Source organism: Pagrus major, chromosome 2, assembly GCF_040436345.1.
Source record: "Pagrus major chromosome 2, Pma_NU_1.0".
NCBI lineage: Eukaryota > Metazoa > Chordata > Actinopteri > Spariformes > Sparidae > Pagrus > Pagrus major.
The window spans coordinates 11652856-11666963 of NC_133216.1; the positions used below are offsets into that span (position 1 = coordinate 11652856).

The window sequence follows — 14108 nt, forward strand, 5'->3', positions numbered from 1 at the left end:
TATGCAGCCTGCAGTGATAACGCTAGCACATTTACTACTCGAAATTCGCAGTGACACCTGGGTCTCGGATTTAAGTATCATAGACTTCTCATTTCTAGCCAGCAGCTGTGGATTTTGGTCATTTATAATAAGAAGCAGATACAGGAATTCCCCATAGAGCGCCTTTATAAAAGAGATGTCTGTACAAGTGCTGACAGGACACCTCAAACTCAACCTCGACTACAGACGTCAGATAGCATTCTTGCTAAATCAGGCATGTTTACATTATGTTTTTTATTTTTTATGCTGATGTTGATTAACAAGATCTGTCCCAAATTAACAAAATAAATAAAACTGAATGGTGAGCAGCTCTTGTTGGACTGAATAGACACCAGTAGACACCAGTAGTGACCAAACCGTGTAATTATATTATCATGTGATGCATGTGATTCTGTGCTCTTAACTTGTCGGGCATTGCTCACTAATGTCACCCGTAGAGCTAACTTGGTGCAGTCTCGCTTTGGCTGGAGTGAAAAGTTTCTCGAGCTAAACGCAGTGCAGGACAGAGGAATTGTTGTTACTCTAAACTCTGATATTGCAGCTAAATATAACTTTTTGTGAACCCAAAAAATAATGCTGAGAACTAATAACAGGCCCCTCACCTTTGAAAGTAGGCTAGGCTATAGGTAGTAGGCTAACATTAGTTTCCCAGACAAGCTAATATTTGCAGTTTAGGTTGAAGCAGATAACCTCACTGCTTTATGCATTCCTTACACATTTCTGTTGGTTTTTTTTGTTTTTGTTTTGGAAAAGCTTGAGATGCCCTGAAGTCTTGATTTCACGGTTGCTCAGGCTATGACTGGATAATGGCTTTTCGGGTTTTTTTGGCTCAACTGATGATTGAGAAGTGTGTGTTTAATGTCGAGTCTGCCATTAGCTGTTTTTCACAAAACTGTGGACAAACAACAGGAGTCCGTCCTTGTCTCACCTTGTGGAGGAGGACCGTCCATACCACTGACAGTTTTTGCGTTGATAACAATACATGTTTACAGACGTATCCCCAGTATCAAGGGACGAGCTGAAAGCAATGCGCAGTCAAGCGGGATAGTGTGAAGCGGCCCCGTGACAGGTCCTCAACATACCAACTTGCTGTGAATTCTCCAGACGATGACCTGCTCTATTTACACACGGTCTCAATCAGACATTACATGGACGTTGTACAAGGGGAGCTGGCCATTTCACGTCTGCTCCGACTAGTTCTGACATTTGCGTTCACACGTGCAGCTCCTCTGAGGAATGTCTGCACAATTTCACGTGGTGGAAGTGTTTGTGTGAAAGCGGTGATGGATCGTACAAGTAGATTGGCAGAAAAACAGAATTAATCATAATTACTTGCGAAAGATCACTAAAATATTCATGGAAGTATAAAAGGAGATTGTATTGATTGATGACGCTGGATTAAAAACACTTTGGTGGAGAGAAAAGGCTGTAGGCTGTAGCTACAGGATGTGGTCCAACATGCCGAGTGAAGTCGTTTCGTGCGTGTGTGTTTGAAAATGTGAGCCTGTCAGCATCTGAGTATGAGTTTCCATTGTACAGGAGAAGGCTCCAGTTCACAGTTCACACTGAGTCTTTCATCTGTCAGTCACCGCAGAAGATTAGACGATATCAAAGGTCGCCGTGTCAAAGTCATCTCATCCTGTCGTCATCCGGCGGGTGGCAGGAGTGCAAACTTTCGGGGGTGACTCGAGGATAAGCTTTTCTCGCTCACTGCTGATTCTGTTCGAGTCAGTGTGTTGCAGATTTGTAGGATAGCAATTGGAATCAGAGACACAATCCTTTCATTAATGCAGAGGCCATTTTTTCCTCCCTCACACTTGGGCTAAATTATGAATGCGCTGTTATTTGTTTACTCCATGTTGGGCAGAGAGATGTGCATTATTCATCTGTTCTGACAGGAGAGACAGCAGAGTAGGACACAGTCATGGGAAAACATTAAAAGAGAGAGCGCAGCCTAACAAGGACGATGCCAGGGATTTGAGCAGTCATGCACATGCAAACACAATAATCGACATTCTCTCAATAAGCTCGTTTTCAGCCAACCCTCTGCAAGAAGATGGTTCACTCTGGAAAACAAGTCTAAATGATATCCGAGACAAATTGGTGTTTCTTTTGATTATAGCGGTCATGTGTCTGCGCTGCTGCTCACCGATCTGTGGGTCTGATTTCCAGGCTTTGTTTAAAGCACGCCAGACAGACAGGGCTTCTGAAGCTAATTAGATTTCTTTGTGTTTTCTTCTTAGTCCTGAGAGATGATTTCCGCCAGGCCCCGAGTGATGTGGTGGTGGCCGCTGGTGAACCTGCCGTGTTGGAGTGTGTGCCTCCACGAGGTCACCCTGAGCCCACCGTGTCCTGGAAACGCAACAACGTCCGGGTCAGCACCAAGGATGATCGCATCGCTGTGAGTTCAACGTAAAAACACTGGACAAGGACTGAACGTATCGAGCTCCCATTTCAAGATAAATGGGATACAAGCACAGCTTTTTAAACCTCCATGTGCAGCCAAATTTAGCAACAGAAGATGAGAATTAATGCCACAAATATTCTCATAATTATGAATCCACGACTGAAAAAACTCAAATGCACTGTTTACTCATGTCAAAGTAATCTACAGTGCCCAGCTGTTTGAGTAAATTATTCAGACTTTTTTTTTTTATGAAAGTATGTCACACATTAGACACACTCGCATGTGTTCAGCAGGAACCAGAGGCTGAGAGCCAAAGACAAGGTATGCAGCTAGTAATAAGAGACGCCCTGGCGGAGGCATTCTTGGCTTTGGTCTTTTCATGACGAGAACAAAAATTTAGAAGATCAACATTCCTGTTATTTATAGGGGAAATCAGAAGTAAAATGACTTAACCTTTAATTTTAGCTCAATTTTTTTGCTGTGCTTTCTCATTTTTGCGGGTGCATATCCAAACAGGAGCTACAATGAATAGTACATGTAATCTAAAACAACAATGTTACAGCAGAGCTTTCTCATGAACTCTCCATTTATTACCAGCAGTCCAGAGGAATGGCAGAGATAACCATTTACACTGACAACAGTTTCAATAGACCGTAATTCAATGCGGACACCTTGGTTTTCTATGGACCGGAAAATGCCTCAGATTCTGCTGTCACTTTTCTTCTCTCCTCTCATGTGTAAGATCAACAGCTGGACACTTTCTCTGGTGCTTTTTGAAAAGCATTTTCTGCCCGTAATGTAATGTAGGAATTTTACAAGGTGACGTTGACCGAGCACAGTGTTCAAGTACAACTGACTCTTCCACACTATAAAAATACTCCATTTCCAAGTCCTGCATTGAAAATATGCTTATGGGAACGTTCAGTCCAAAAGCTACATATTTTTCCTCTTACCCGCAGTGCTGTTTATCCATCTAGATCGTTTTGGTGTGAATTGCCAAGTTTAGTAGATATCAGCTGTCGATTTGTCTGCCCTCTCTCCTATATAATGGAACTAGATGGCACTCGGCTTGCGGTACTCAAAGCGGCAAAAAAATACATTTGAAAAAAAAAAAAGTCAACAGCAGTGTCTCTTTCCAGAAATCATGACACGGTTACTGAAGATAATCCACAGAGCTCGCTGTGAGCAGTTTCATTTTGGAACGTATTATTTTCTACCCAACTAAGCTCGCTCACTGAGTAGGTGCAGGCTTCCTTCTGCGTGGTGATACGCTTGGCGGGTGTAATTAGGAAGAAAGAAAACAGTTCATGAAACTGTGGTCTGTGAATTATAAGAGGTAAGAAGACACATTTCTGATTTTTGGGTGAACTGTCCCTTTAAAGCATCAAAGGTTAAAGTAATTAATATCATTTGGTTATTATTATTGATATTTTACTCGTGTTTTGTATGTAAAATACTGACTTAGTACTTAACCTTCAAAATAACTTGTATCCATAACTGTGAAATACATGTAGAGGAGTCAAAAATACAATAATAGTAACATAAACATAACATCTGAGGCATTTGAGTAAATTTACTCGGTTACATTCCACCACTGTTCAGACGAATAGCAGAATGACCCATGCAGTGTTTTTGAAAATGAAGGATTAATGATTCATAACAGTGGCAGAGTATCCAAATGTGGATTATTTTTTCATTACAGGCTGTGATGATAACTCTGAGTCGTATCTGTCTGCCGTCTTCACTCGGGGCACCCTGAAAGAATAATCTCTTGAGCTGTCGCTGTTCTGTTTTGCAGATGCGCGGTGGCAAACTGATGATCTCTCACACCAGGAAGAACGATGCCGGCATGTACGTTTGTGTGGGCACGAATATGGTTGGAGAGAGGGACAGCGATCCTGCAGAGCTGGTGGTATATGGTGGGTTCCTGATATTTATGCAGTAATTAAGGAACATAAGACAGACATGTTTGACGCTCTCCTCCTCCTGCAGAACGTCCTGTGTTGGTACGGAGGCCGGTGAACCAGGTGGTGATGGAGGAGGAGACGGTCGACTTCCTGTGCGAGGTCCATGGGGATCCGGCCCCCACCATCCGATGGCGCCGAGAGGAAGGGGAGCTTCCCCGCGGGAGGTGAGAGCGACTGACATGAGCACCGGCCAATAGAGAGAGTCCGACTGGTGAAGTTCAAACGAGGCTGAATAAGAAATACAGCTTTACCAGAGACAAGTCATGTATTTGATTATTAACTCATGTGACCCAGAAAACATATGTAGAGTAATTGTTCATTAATTCATGTCTGTCTATCGAGTTGAGACCAAAGAGGATTTAGCAGGCCTAGTTGTCTGAATCCTCCTGTGACCAGATTCATCCTATTTTCCATCTAAACTCAAGAGTGTATAATACATTTGGCTCGGCTTATTTAATAATTACATTTTCTTTCAATTTCCAATATTAAATTACTCTAAAGCCTTATTTTATCAAACTCTAAAAATAATGCTTAACATTAATAATACGAGAGAATTGTACAGTTTTATGTAGGTTAAGAAACTGTTTTAAGCTGTGTGTTGAGCTGATGTTATACATTATAGATATAATTTTATTCTCCCTGCCTCTCTACATCAGCTTGTCCCATCGTAGTAAAAAAAATAAATAAATAATGTCGATTCATTTAAAGGGAAAGTCCAACAATTTGGGAAATGTGCCTATTTTCTTTCTTTCTTAGACTTGGATGAGAAGGTCGGTACCACTCTCATATCTGTACAGTAATACAAAGCTACAGCCCACAGTTGGTTAGCTCACCTTAGCTTAGCATAATGACACTTTATATCTCGTTTGTTAATCCGTCCCGAAACCCAAGTTAAACCCCAATTAGAGAGCTTCAAAGGTGTTGCTAGGCGGATTTTGTTACCTTCGGACGAAGCCAAGAAAGCTGTTATCCTTCATGTTTCAAGTCTCTGTGCTAAGCTAAGCTAACCGGCTGTTGGCAGTAGAGTCCTATTTACAAACGTGAGCTTGCTGAGCGTGAGATTAGAAGATTGATACAACTCCCTTGTCTGTATAAATGTAAAGCCTGAGACAGCAGTGGGTTTAGGTTAGGATTTTTTGAACCAAACACAATAGAGAGGTCAATGTTTGTTTACAGAGTGATGAACGTAGGGCCTCAGGAACATTAGACCATAGATATACTCCCTCTATGGTTTATGAGTCTATGAGATAAAGTGAATCATACTTTGATTTGATTCATATCATTCCTGAATCAACGCTGACAGCTGATTTATCTTTCCGTACTGTGGTTGTATTTGGTGAATTAAATAATTCTGCTCTGCAAAGTCCATCTTAACTTCATATTTAATCTACTGTTAAGAGAAAACAAAAAAGGGTGTTTGTCCTTCATCCAGTGAAAAATTGATTTGATTTCAACAATGTTCCTGGATCCAGTAACACCATCTTAAGGCGGATAAAGCACATTGTTCCACTCCTTTCAAGATATCGCACCTGATTGGAACCAATCCCTGCAACAGGGTGATTGACAGGGGGAAGAAATGACATTATCTTGTACCGCTGACAGATTTTCTTCCCTTTGTGTAGATTAGTACGGCCATTTTTCTTTTGCTATGCTTCTCTGTTAGATCTTTCATTATCTCTGTTTTTCTCATTGCCAGGTTTGAAATCCGTAACGGCAACAGCCTCCGTTTGTTCCGCGTTAAAGAGCAGGATGAAGGGACGTATACCTGCACATCTGAGAACAGTGTGGGCAAGACAGAGGCCTCAGCCATGTTGCAGGTCCACGGTAAGGAACGCATCATGCATATCGAATTGGAGCACACACAGAGACACTGAGGCATGCATATGAAAGCTCTCATACCTAGAGCTATGTTCATGCATAAGGTAACATCCAGTCACATGGCAACGGTATCATGTAAATTCCCATTTTCATGTCCAATGCTCCGTGCTTTTAAATCAGTGTATCTTTTGTGCGTCGCTGTCCAGCGGTCCTGCCAGCAGCTTATGCTAAACCGTATGGATTACGCCATTTGACAGATGTTTGGTAGATGTGTGCTTTAACTCACTGCCAGAGAGCATTCCCAGTATTAATAAGACATGACTCTCTCCTCCTCTCTTCCTGTCTCTTTATCTCCCACCCCTCGCCTCCTCGCTCTCTCTGTGCCCTTTTCCTTTCTCTCTGTGTGTCGTGGTTTAAATAGTCTCAGACGACTTCATCCCACTAATGCTTTTATCAGTGTAAATGAAATCCAAACCGAGCAGTTTTCTATTCACTCAGCCTCCTTTTTTTTCTCCCCCCTTTTTTTTTTGTCTGGCTCTTTTCCATGCTATCACCGGTTTTGTTTTGTAGCGCAGCCTTTCATCCATCTCATTAATTTTCCATCTCTCTCCATCATGTTTCAAACCCTATCATCATTCCAGTCGGCCCGTTCCGTAAGTTCACTTTCCATCTAATTCTTCTTTTTAAAAAACGCATTTGTGTTATGCTAATTTATTTCATGCTCTTTCCTGTATGACATTCTTAATGGTTTTTTCATCAACAATCAATGCTTAATGGTGTAAATAAGTTCCTCCATTAGGCACTGAGTTGTTGACAACATGCCTGTTGCTGCAGCCAGGCATTAAGTAAGCCTCAGACACAGTGACTTAATGTACATCAGATTAAGGGCTCCTATCAAACTCACATCTGCTGTGTAGCGGGGAGTGTGTCATGGTACTGTGACACCATGTAAATCCCTCTCTCATTTGCAGCTACAGTAGCTGCAAGATTTTTAATTACAACTCAGTGGTGGTCTTGAAAATTCACTCAGAAATAAGGGCATGGCACATTGTGATTATTAAAGGGGAACTCCTGCCGGTTAGACACAGAGAAAAAGAAGATAAATGAAACATAAGGGTTGAAATCACAACATTAAATGTTGAGATCATGACTAGGGTTGCAAGCGGTATGTGATTTTCATGGTACAGAAAATATCACGATTACACAATTATTATTTTATCAATTAAAATGAGTCTTAGAGGAATGTAAACAGACGGCCTTTTTACCTAATTTTAATTTCACAAAATATTATGTCCTGGCAGATATGAAACTCGAAGATATTAATATATATATTTAATAACACTGATGTAGTAGAATTCCATAACTTAATACTTAAATGTACAGCGTACCTTAAAAACGATATATCGCTGTAACCCTAATCCTGATTTTGAATCTCATATATGGGTCAAGTTCCAAAAACACTGGATCCTACATTTCCCATAATGCAACTCTAAAGGATTTCTTCATTACACCCTCCATGACCATTAAATAAGTCTTTCTTTATTGTCCCCTGTAATTTTTAAGACTAATTTTGGTGATATAGTTGTAGATTCAAGTCAAACTCAAGTCAAAATAACCCTGATGACATCATTATATCTAGAGCTGATCTATACATGTTGGATAATATTATAAGCCGATATTGGCCTATCGCAGATAAATCGGTGACATCATGTAAATCCCTCTCTAATTTGCAGCTACAGTAGCTGCAAGATTTTTAATTACAACTCAGTGGTGGTCTTGGTGTTCACTTATGAATAAAAGGACATGGCACATAGTAATTATTAAAGAGGAAGTCCTGCCGGTTAGACACAGAAAAAAAGAAGATAAATAAAACATAAAGGTGGAAATCACAGCATTAACTGCTGAGATATCCTGACGAGGGTTGCAGCGGTATGTGATTTTCATTGTACTATAACACCAGCATCAGAATCTGCTCTAAAAACCAGGTACTGGTCGGCCTCTAACTATGACATCATCAGAGTTATTTTCAGACTTGACAGGGCTGCAGAAGAGAAAAAGATGGTGGAGTGCCCCTATAATATAACTAGTATTAGTAGTATTGGTAGAAGTAGTAGTAGCATCTCTTGTGTTGATTTTACTATTATAATGTTAAGATTTTCTTTCAAACTTTGATATGTGTATATATTTTAAGTTTTTTTAAGCAGGCAAACCTTTGAGATTAAAAGTCTTTACTTCTAGTTTGCACTGGCCAGTGTGCAAAAAATAACAAAAATTACAAAGGAGATAAACATCTTTTGGCAATAAAAAAACTGGCAAAAATAATAACCATAACCATAACAATGCTGTATAACACCATCTGCTTATATACAAGTTAAATATAACACAAACACATAATGAAAATCTGCCATGACAGTGACTCAGGCAAGCAAACAAATCCATATCATCCAGCAAAAAATAGAGATCAGTCCACTCAGATAGAAATGCAGCAATAAATCAGATTCATGTCTGTGCAGAGTGATTATCTTTCCCACTATGGGCTCCATTTTTGTCAATATCTATCCGAGTGGGAAAGATGCCCAAGGCCCCATACTCCATTAAAAACATATTCCCTTTCCTGACAGTCTATAGAGTATGTCTTGTTTATACCAAGCTTCTTTACACCAGCTGCTAGAAGTCTAACTACCAACTGGTATAACAGCAATTAAACGGATAAGTCACAAGTTTGAGACTAACACATCAGATTTGTTTAAAGTCATTATAACATCTCAAGAAAGAAAATTCACAAAAACATCATCAACGCGCCCTGATGTTGATGTTGAAGTGTGAGACGTCTTCTGTGTTTGGGAACATGCTCGTAGTGAGAACATTACCACTCAACACAGATGACTCACATCTCTTGTGTATCCAGCCAAATATGTGTTGGTGTGTGTGTGTGTGCGTGTGCATATGTGCCGCACAGAGATTTGTAGAGAGGATGAATCCAAGCTGAAGCAGCTTTTCATCCGACGGGAAGCGTGAGCCAATTATTCGGACGGGAGGTAGAAGGCGGTGGTCAGTGTAAATCTACAGAGGGTGTGGTGATGTGGCTAACGCAATGATCTGACCCGAGCTGGAAATTGGCAGCTCTGCTCAGACCTTTTTCCCAAAATAACTGAGTAAATGTCATCAGACCAGCGCTTATGGCACTGTGATGATTAGTCTTTTTTGCAGAGGAGAAAGAGGTGATGTGTCTCGTTAAAGATGAGAGGCAGATGAGTGTCTAGTGATGGATCAAACGGCTCAGAAGGTTAAAGATACAACTCATAAATCTTGCTTTTAAAGAGCTGATGAGTGCTGTACCGGTACGGAAAGCTGAGTAGATTTACTCAAGAGCTGTGCTGAAGTACAATTTTGAGGTTATATACTTAACCAACAATGAATGCATGTTTTACTCCGATGCATAATTTGACAGCTTGCATAAAAATCATATGATGAGCTTGACCTCTTACAAAAAAGCAGCATTTAATTTGGGCTGTGCTGTCAGCAAGAGCGAGCAAGACCCTCCAGACTTCTTGGAAGTTTTTATTTGGATAACTGTTGCAGCCCAAAGAGTTAAAAATAATTATTTCACAACATAAAACAAATATTTGTAAGGTTTGTTCAAAGCTAAGGACCCAAATACAGACACAAAGGCAGGCATGCTGAAAAACAAAAGGCGAGCTTTAATAAGTAAAGCTCGCCACAACTCAAAGGCAGGCAACAAAACAGACAAAAAGGAGACTGGGGCTAAAAAAATCAATAATCTAAAGTAAAATACAAAAACTAAACTCTAAAACTCTAAAACTAAAACCGTAAAGGCAAGTGAGACAAATAAACACATAAACACAAGAGAGAGAGCTGCCGTGAAGACGCACAAGTGACAAAGGGACTAAAACATGAACTGAAGAAAAAACAGGTGAAACAAATCAAGGCAATCAGAAAAAAGTAAGGAAAAAAACAAAGATAGGAAGTGTAAAACAGAACATGATACATGAGGATGAAACCTACAAAATAAAACAGGAAGTAACTGAACTGAAAGCCCAAAACCATGACAAGATTAGTAAAAAATAAAAAAAATAAATGAATACAGATTTCTGAACCGAAACTTTGTTTTCTCTTTTTTTATCTTCTCCTTCTCATTAAAGCAACATAATGTAGAAATTGGCTTTTTTTTTAACTACTTGGCGCCCCCCACAGTGTCTGAGTGCAACCGCACCAAGTGATAGGGGGGCAGAGTGGCTGAGACAGAGACACCATTCACCCTTTTACAGAACACTGTGCCACCAACATGATTTTCAAGCTGTTATTTGAAGGTGAAACAGTTACATAATGTTGCTTTAATCATCCCATGACCCCACAGATTCATTCATTCATTCAACTACTAGTCCTACTTATGTTAAAAGTGGCTCAACCTTGTGCAGCTGCAGCAGTAGAGCGCTGCTCACACATTGATGCGGCAGTCTCAACACTCTAATAGTGTCATATTCTGTATAATGAGTGTGAAAAGTACCCAGCAGTCATACTTGAATAAAAGTAAAAGATATCATGTTTAAATATAACATGTGAAACAAGTGAAGATCACCCATACAAATAGCAATTGAGTAAAAGTCTTAATGTATCTGATATTAAATGGACTTAAGCATCAAAAGTACAATTAATGTGAAGTTATACATATATTTACATGTATGTATATACTGTTTACTTTGGGTCGACCGATAATCAGATACAATATTTATCACTTTTGAGATGATCAGAATCGGTGTTGTTTTTTTTTGTTTTTTTTTATCCAATTGCTGATAAAATAAATTAACTTTAGCCCTGATGCAGCAATCTGTAAAGTAACTAGTAACTAAGGTTATCAAATAAATGTAGTGGAGTAAAAAGTACAATATTTGCCGCCAAAATGTGGTGGAGTGAACGTATGAGGTAGCAGTTAAGGAGCAGCACATCACCAGAGTAACCGCTACCTGCCCCTAGCTGTAGTGGTCGTTAGCTCATTTAGCCGTGTAGCTAGCGGTCCACACTGGGAGGTCGGGGACCAGATGTGTGTCAGTGTTTACACAAGAGCTTTAGCTAGCTGGTGGCTAGCTGGTTAGCATGCTAACGTCTCTGCAACACTATAAATAAATGTCATGAGATCAAAACTGTTATTTCTTCACATTCTGTTGATGATTTTAGTTAATTTCTGTAACATAATAATAATATGCTTGTAAGTAGGATTTTGAATGTGTACTACTGCTTTTACTCAAGTAAAATGAATACTTCCAGTGCTAAAATACCAGGTGTTGACTGCTCAGTGGAAACAGAGAATTCACACATTTCCATGCAGTAATTAGGCTTTTAACGAGTGGTCTTGCTCCTTTCTCTCTTCTAGTACCACCCCAGATTGCCACGAAGCCCCGAGACCAGATTGCCACACAGGGGAGGAGTGTCACCTTCCAGTGCGGCACCACAGGAAATCCTCCACCTGCCATCTTCTGGCAGAAAGAGGGCAGCCAGGTAAGAGGCTGGAGCAGAGAACAAGAGCTCCTCTCATGCAGAACATTGCAGCAGCTGTACAGTACAATCCTGTTTGCAAATGAGTGGATGAGTAAATATGAATAAATTTGCTTTCTAACAAGCCTCAGGTTGATAATTATGTGTGCTCGGGGATTTTTCCAAACCTTACTCATACTGTATTGTTTATCATATATCAACAAACAGAGTTTCACACCTTCTTTGTTCTAAAGGCGAGAAAGACTCACCGCAACACGAACTGGTTTTGTCTGATTTAATCGTACTTTTTCTGACACTTTTTTTTTTTCTTCTTTTGGGTTGCCCACACTCTTCAAGACACATTTTTCCGAGCGGAATGGGCGAGAGGCGAACAGGAGAGTGCAGCCCATTTGCATTTGGCTCAGAGATATGAGTAGAGACAAAGTGTTGGAAGGCTTTGCGGTACTGCGTTGGCGGGAAATGTTTCTCCTGCTTTGCGACCGCTGTGCAAGAGAGTAGTGATGGGGAGGAGGGGGATGAAGAAGAAGTCGGGGAGACGGAGGCAGAGGTGGCAGGAAGTACACCAGGTGTGGAAACTGCTTCTTCAGGGCAAATCTGCAGACAAACACTGTCCTCCTTCCAAATTATAAATACCCTGTTGCTCAACAGAGGCCGGGATCACTGAGTCGGAGGAGCAGCTTCAGATGTTTTTAGAAGCTTGTCGGAGAGCAAACGGGAAGTTCAGCTACAGATTTTGTGAATAAGCTTCAGTTGGCAGGATGGTTGAGGCTGTTTGTGGAGCTTTTTTTGCTGTATTTGGGGGATTATGTGTAGCCTTATAACCTTGGTCCCTCCAAAGTCTAAGCCTCTTACAGGAATGAAATGGGTGGCTGAATGGATTGATGTGCATCCCTTCCCCCTTGTTCACATCCATGTAACTTACAGAAAAACAGAATGGGACGGCAATAAAACGTCTGTCAGTGGGCGACATCCCAAAAACACCAAAACAACCCATCTCCTCCAGTTTTGAGCTCTGCTTCAGCTAAAGCTGTTAGTGGCCATGTCGGTCTTTTGGATGAATCGGCACAAAATTTTTGTTAAGATGACAACGGTGCTGAAGTGATGATGATGACGACAGCTTAAAATGTTGGTGATGCCTGAGTTTTCCTTTAGCCCCACTCACAAGTGCTGGATGGATTGCCATGACGCTGTTCAGCCCTACTTTTAATAATACATTTAGTTATTTACTTTTAAGAGTGGACACTTAATGACATTAACTCTGGGCTTACAACAGATCGCAAGTGCTACGTTGCTCTCAGGCAATGATGCATGAAGCTAAAATCTCTATCAACCCATGCTGATTGGTCTTTGTACAAGGTCCAATAGACAAAAGTAGGTCTTAGGTAAGACACCAGTATAAGACTACAAAAGCTGCAGATGGTGAGCGTTACATAAGCGAGAGATGAGGGCAAAACAGATTCAATCTGGAGGACATGTTGTTTTTCATCTGCGCCAGCAGTGATTCTTATTGAAAAAAAGTGTTTTCTTTGCCTCGTCTGATCTTGCATTCTTCTTGTCCTTTGTTTTGTTGTTGTTCTTTGTTAAGCGTCCTTTAGTATTCACAAAAGCACTATATAAGTCCAATGTATTATTATTATTGCTATTATTCAAACGGAGTTGTTCCGTTTTCAGGAATTGATTAGATAATTGGGTGCTACACGTAGCATGCTGATGTTAGGATTTAATTTAGCTCAGTACAGCTGTACATAGCTGCTAGCATGGCTGTAGACTCTTGTTGTTTGGCTGTGTTTCAAGCTGATGAGATGACGCTACGACTAAGGTATTTCAGTCATCACGATTTCTGAGTTGAATATGATGAAGTCATGAAATAGTAATGCTTAGTTAATCTTGATTACAACTCTTGCAATTCAGCAGAATGTGCACTGCTGTGACTGTACATTTTACTGCAGACTTATCAATGAATAAGACATGAATATCATTAATAACTCAGAAAACATGGTGATTTAAATATTGTAAGTGTTTGTATGAATTAACATATTGTTTTATTGCATTAATATTGCATTAATTCGTGCATGGTAATTGATCTACCCTGAGCATAAAGTGTGATGTATCAGTAGTCTTATGTGTATTTTGTGTCTGTTTGTGTGTTCAGATGTTGTTGTTCCCGGGCCAGCCGCCGTCCCAGTCTGGCCGTTACTCCGTCTCCATGAGCGGAGAGCTGGCCATCACTGACGTCCACTCTGAGGACTCTGGTTTCTACATCTGCCAGGCCATCAGTGTAGCGGGAAGCGTGCTGACCAAGGCGCTGCTGGAGGTGGAGGGAGGTGAGTCCACACAGCCAGGGTTTGTTCTTTATTCTGTGC

General features: G+C 40.6%; 1 protein-coding gene across 1 annotated transcript in view; it reads left to right on the forward strand.

Annotated features, from left to right (window-relative positions):
- LOC141012538 (roundabout homolog 2) overlaps positions 1-14108 on the forward strand; it is an 85128-nt gene that overhangs the window by 47276 nt on the left and 23744 nt on the right. The window contains exons 4-9 of the mRNA XM_073486048.1: positions 2283-2440; positions 4245-4365; positions 4439-4577; positions 6110-6237; positions 11624-11748; positions 13898-14069. Coding sequence (XP_073342149.1) covers positions 2283-2440; positions 4245-4365; positions 4439-4577; positions 6110-6237; positions 11624-11748; positions 13898-14069 — 843 coding nt within the window. The remainder of the gene's footprint in view (positions 1-2282; positions 2441-4244; positions 4366-4438; positions 4578-6109; positions 6238-11623; positions 11749-13897; positions 14070-14108) is intronic.